This window comes from Dipteris shenzhenensis, chromosome 5 (genome assembly GCF_047967505.1).
Source record: "Dipteris shenzhenensis isolate YYH24624 ecotype China chromosome 5, Dip_SZ_1.0, whole genome shotgun sequence".
NCBI lineage: Eukaryota > Viridiplantae > Streptophyta > Polypodiopsida > Gleicheniales > Dipteridaceae > Dipteris > Dipteris shenzhenensis.
Window position 1 is genome coordinate 25,179,779 of NC_141600.1, and position 5,719 is coordinate 25,185,497.

The 5,719-nt window shown below is 41.0% G+C and overlaps 1 protein-coding gene across 2 annotated transcripts; it reads left to right on the forward strand.

Annotated features, from left to right (window-relative positions):
- Positions 1 to 3,585: 3,585 nt before the first annotated feature.
- On the forward strand, positions 3,586 to 5,202 carry LOC147901785 (indole-3-acetate O-methyltransferase 1-like). 2 transcript variants are annotated; one of them, XM_087374804.1, is made up of 3 exons: positions 3,586 to 4,088; positions 4,231 to 4,509; positions 4,798 to 5,202. In XM_087374804.1, the coding sequence occupies exons 1-3, from the start codon at positions 3,612 to 3,614 to the stop codon at positions 5,161 to 5,163; spliced, it is 1,122 nt and encodes a 373-aa protein (XP_087230930.1). In that variant the 5' UTR covers positions 3,586 to 3,611; the 3' UTR covers positions 5,164 to 5,202. The 2 variants fall into 2 exon arrangements, with proteins under 2 accessions (XP_087230930.1, XP_087230931.1); XM_087374805.1 differs by having other exon boundaries at positions 4,801 to 5,202.
- Positions 5,203 to 5,719: the final 517 nt, after the last annotated feature.

Genomic DNA, 5,719 nt, shown 5'->3' on the forward strand with positions numbered 1-5,719 from the left:
ACAAGATTCCGCAGGCATAAGGGAGGATCTACGTACCACAGGGAGGATGCGTGAAGCTTGGCCACAAGAGAGACCAAATGGGCGTGTTTTTTTACCTCGTGCACCATGGATGTTGTCAAAGCTAGAGATGGCGATGGTGAAGTGCACTATTACTAAAATTCATACTCCCACTGGATGCATGAGGTGTTTGAAGGGAGCCTTTACAAAAAGCAAGGAAAGAGGTGTAGAACAATTATATGGCTTGAAATCTCATGATTGGCACAAGATGCTCCAAGTAAATATTTTATGTGCATAATATCTTTTTCCTTTCAAATTTGTGAGTGAATAATTATAAGCAACTAATCAACCACCTCCTTGTGGGTTCAGTTCATACTACCTACTAGCATTTCACGTAGTGCATCGAAGGACGTCAAAGATTGTATTTACAAGATGGGTGAGCTTGTGAGGTACTTTACATGATACAAAATATGATGCGTATCAATGCTCCATGCAAGTTTGAATGCATATTGCTAATATGCTGTATTTTTTCATTTCTAAGTATGTGAGCTCAAAGGAAATAGATCCCACCATGCTTGAGAATGCTTGAGTTATGTCAGTGGAGGTGGTTTGTTTAGTGGAGGAGACATTTCCACGTTCTATTCTCACAAGCCAACTACATCTTATAGTGCATTTGGTGGATGAGATTGCTATATGTGGTACTATACATGCACGATGGTTGTTCTTCCTCAAGCGCTTGATGAAGACCTTGAAGGGCTTCGTGAGACAAAATGCAAGACTCGAAGGTAGCATGGCCGAGGGTTGGTTGGTATAAGAGTCACTTGTATATATTTCTGAGTTTCTTGTTGATGTGGATAGCTCTCTCCCACGACTATGGAGAGATGATGAAGACTTAAGAATGACCTCTATTGTGCCTCAAGGGAGAGGACGCAACAAAGTAATAGACACGGAGTTGCATAATAGTATCAACCTTTATTACGTGCTTAATAGTGATGTGATGAAAAGATGGGTGACAAGATACGAGGATGCAAAGGCAAGAAAACAAGAAGAAAGGGCCCTCTTTCATACACACCACGGATCTCGTGTGCCATACCCTCAGTATCTAAGAGCACTTCCAAAGGATATTCATGTGGATTGGCTACTTGATGAAATGGAGAAAGCAGAGAAAGACGAGGGGATGCATATCACAATGGAAGAATGGGAGTATGCTAGGGGATGCATGAGCAAGGTCGGTATATAGAATGTTATGCATAAGTTAGGAGCTTTCAATAATTTAGATTGCTTATTTAATTGATTTTTTCTTGGTGTAGTGCACTATGTTCAATGCTATATGGTCTGAGGGCAAGCATTTTCGAACACAACGGATTGATGATAAGAGAAACACACAAGATTGCGGCATCATTGCTAGCTTTGAGGGAGCCAATGGAGCCATGGATGATTATTGTGGCATAATCCAAGATATTATTAAGCTTGACTTTTGACGCTTCTTTGTGTATGTTTTGGATGTAAAGTGGTTTAAGGACGTGGTGGAAAGAGGCCCTAATGCAACAATCAAACACCATGCAAGTGGCTTTGTAACTATTGACTCCACAAAGTTTTGGCAAAGTAGAAAGGACACACTAGTACTACCATAACAATGTGAACAGGTACTGTGCACACATATAAAAATACTGGCTTTTAAATATTTGATGCAAGAAAAATAACATGATTGTATTTGTGTTTGAATTAGGTTGTCTATCAACCAATGGTAGATACTCGGGGGGTTCACTGTGTATAAACCCTCTATACCACGTGCGTTCAAGGCACATTTCTAAAATCCCTTATCTGTGTAAATTTTTCATTAATAAAATATACCCCTTTTCTATACAAATCTGTAAATTTTTTCCAAAACTATTTTAAATAGTCCCTTATGTATATTTATTTCTGTAAATTTTAGAAATAAAAAATATCCTTTTGTTGAACTCACATGATAGGGTTACATATGATGAGTGACCCCCCCGAGGGTAGATAATAATAGATGGTGGCATGTCATACCTATTATGCCACGTTCCAAAGTGATGTATAGTACATTTACTAATATGGAGCATATGGAGGATGATCATGGCCATGGACGTAATGATGACCGTTATACGAGAGAGGAGGATGATCATGAGATAGGAGATATAGATATTGAGGCCATTATCCATGAACACGAGCCTACCATTGGTAATGCTGATTTCGATGAGCACATGAGTAGCACAAGTAGTAGTGGGTTGAATGTATTTGTAGATCTAAACACTTGTTTGGATTTTGAAGTAGATAGTTTGGCAAGGGTTGATCTCATTGAGGATGAGATTGAACCGTAGCCCATCATTGATATTGGCAAAACTATTTTACATATTGTCTCATTCTCCTCACCTCACTTAATTCTTGTATATGTGGGCTTGCAAAAAAGCATTGATGTTTTTGTTAAAATTATGTGCTTTGGTAATCATGGGCAATGTTTGGAAAGCAATGATGTACACCAAAATCTCACTTTCTGTATTCTCTGGTTTGCATCTAAATACGCATCTAACTCCCAGTGTAAACTTGCAAATAAACGTCCTAATACACGCACAAATAGACGCGCTGATAAATGCAATGTTAGACGGGCCAGTATTTTCTCAGTTTAGACGTGCAAATAGACGTGTTAATACATGTGCAAATAGACGCGCTGATAAATGCAATGTTAGACGGGCCCGTATTTTCTCAGTTTAAACGCGTAAATAGACGTGTTAATACATGTGCAAATAGACGAGCTGTTAGACGCGCTATTAGACATGCCCGTAATTCCTCTACTCAAGCGATGCCTATAGACGCGCCCGCTATTTTGCACGTCTACCAAACGCGTCTATAGTTGCTTTGTGTTGTGAATTTACAATGTGATGGGATTACGAATTTCGTTTCTTCTAAAAGCATTCCATGTCTTATCTCTTTAGAATTGCCTATCAGCTTTTATCCCACTCAGTTGAGGTTTCTCTTGCATGTAGTCAAAATGAGAGGAGAGGAGAAAGGACATGACTCTTTGGTTGGTTCTCCTCCTGAGTCCTTGTGAGTTTTTTTTTTTGAGTTTCTATATTGGGCCAATGGCTAAATTTGGTAAGATTCCCTCTTTCTTGTTATAATTGTTATTATTGTTATTTTTTGCCTGCCTTGTGAGGGTAGGCTTTAGTAGAGTGATTGTTTCCTTCCCAAAGGGAAAATTCATAATTTTGAGGTTTATTTTTTGTCTTTTTGATGATTGGTGCAAGTTCCACTTGCTACTTTTATCCCTTAAATTTCTCCACTTTTTTCTCTACTTTCTCTCTATCGCTCTCCCCCCCCTCTCTCTCTCACCACCTTTTCTCCCTCTTTTCCATGCTGTCCATCCAATTCAACTTCTTTTTCCTTATTTTGGATCTGGGCAGGACTTATGAATGATTTTCATCATTTATATTTTTCACCTTGTTTTTTTCTTTTAAAGAGAAGGCTTTAAAGATGAGCGTGATGAAGAAGATGCTCAGCAACATTAAGCTGGTTGCGTGAAACAATTCTATAGCTATAGTCTAATTATAATGGCCTCCTCCAAAGAGAATGCCCTCTGCAAGCTCCCGTCCATGGAGGGTGGAGATGGCGATTCTAGCTACGCTCGCTCTTCGCAGTTCCAGAACTTCAGCTTCCATGCTCTCGCCAAGCCTCGCCTCTCTCACGCCATCGAGCACCTCTCCTCTTCCCTCCCTCCTGTTGCTCTGCCCATCCTTCGCATCGCAGACTTCGGTTGCTCTTTTGGCCGCAATACCCTTGATTACGCTTCCTTCGTCGTTACGCGTATCGTCCACAATTACGCTTCCTCTGGCGGCATGGCTCCTGAGGTTCAGTACTTTTTCTCGGATCTCCCGTCGAATGACTTCAATAGTCTTTTCAAGACACTGGATTGGCCCTCTCTGCTAATGCCCATTGACACAGAGCCAGAGATAGAGATTCATCCGAACTTGTACGCGGCTGGCGTTCCTGGATCGTTTTACGGCCGCCTGATGCCAAAGGGGAGCCTACATTTTGTAATTTGCGCGTACGCGTTGCACTGGCTTTCTCGGGTACGACGCCTACAACGGATTGCTTTTCTTTTAATTTGTGTCAAAAAGCTACAACAGATGTACTGTATAGATGAGAGTATTTTCTCTTCGTTTACAGCAAAGTCCGCTCCCTATCTGAAATGGCCTTCATAGCACTGTGCAGGTGCCTCCGTCTGTTATCGATAAAACATCTCCTGCGTGGAACGGCGGCCACATTTGGATCCACAGTGAAAGGCCTAAGATTGCAGAAGCTTACGCACAACAGTTTCAATCTGATGTTAAGAGCTTTCTCAACTGCAGAGCGCACGAAATGGCGAATGGTGGAATAATGTTCTTGTTGTTCCTTTGCCGACCAGAGGAACATCCAAAGGGATCGTATTCTCCACACACAGATATTTGGTGTGACTATTTCGAAACTACCTGGCACGAGATGGTGTCTGAGGTACATGGCAAACTTGCACGAGATCTTAGTACGGCATTGTTGAAATGACAGGCTATATCAATATATTGATCTCGATGCTTAGTTGATATCGGTCTCTTATCCAAGCTGTATGTAGCAACCGTAGGTTTTCTAGCTATAATGTGTGTTTGAATAAAACTTCCATACATACGATTTATTCGCCTTGTTGAAGTTCATTGGAGCGATTCGGGATCAGGTGTCTCTTTGTCACTGACAAGAAGATTGGTGTCGTTTAGACCTGATAAAAAGTTTATTATTCTGGTGTTAAAGCAGGGCCTGATAGCTGCTTCCGAAAGAGACATGTTCAATGTCCCACAGTATATTTGTCATCCCATCGAGCTGAAGCTGGCATTAAAAGACGTACCACAGCTCGAGTTACTCGACATAGAAGTCTTGGAGGGCAGAGACATTCTTCCAAAGCAAGAGCTAGAGCGGCTAGTGAGCGATCCAGGTGAGTTAGGAAAGTACATTGCGACTGCGATGAAGAGTATGATAGGGCCGATGGTGGAAGCACACCTAGGGGTGGAGAGGACCACCGAACTTTTCAAGAGACTACAAAGGATTGCGGCGGACAAGGCTAACTTTGCCAAAAATCTATCCGTGGATCACCTGATTGCAATTATCAGGCGCAAATGACGAACCTACTTTTGGACATTCTCCCAATTGGAAGGCTTCTTTTCACGCATATTTTCCCTTCTCAAAGAAGGATTGCACTTCCAAAAACGCACTGTAAAGTTGACATTCCCAAATAGAGGGTTGGTTTTTCCCATGGCAAAATTGGTTTTATATATGACAATTTCATATGGGAATTTTTTTAATACCCATATGGATAACATTTGATTTTTCCCACGTATCAACATGTTTGATATTCCCACTCTCAAATTTTCTTAGATGGTCAATTAAAATTTCCCATGAGGGGAAATCAAGTTAGAATATGACACTTTCTTATGCGAAGTCTTTAAATTCTCGCTATCTCACTCCCTAGAAACTTCTCGTTATTACCACGGTTGGTTTTTCCCATGAGGGGAAATCAAGTTAGAATATGACACTTTCTTATGCGAAGTCTTTAAATTCTCGCTATCTCACTCCCTAGAAACTTCTCATTATTACCACGGTTGGTTTTTCCCATGTGATATTGCCAGAAGGTGACTTAACTAGATCCGAGCAGGTAGCTGTATTGAGCTAGAATATA

Coding starts and splice junctions, on each gene's coding strand:
- LOC147901785 (XM_087374804.1), top strand. CDS start 3,612: ATGGAGGGTGGAGATGGCGATTCTAGCTACGCTCGCTCTTCGCAGTTC. Junction 4,089..4,230: donor CGTTGCACTGGCTTTCTCGG/GTACGACGCCTA, acceptor AGCACTGTGCAG/GTGCCTCCGTCTGTTATCGA. Junction 4,510..4,797: donor GGCACGAGATGGTGTCTGAG/GTACATGGCAAA, acceptor CTGGTGTTAAAG/CAGGGCCTGATAGCTGCTTC.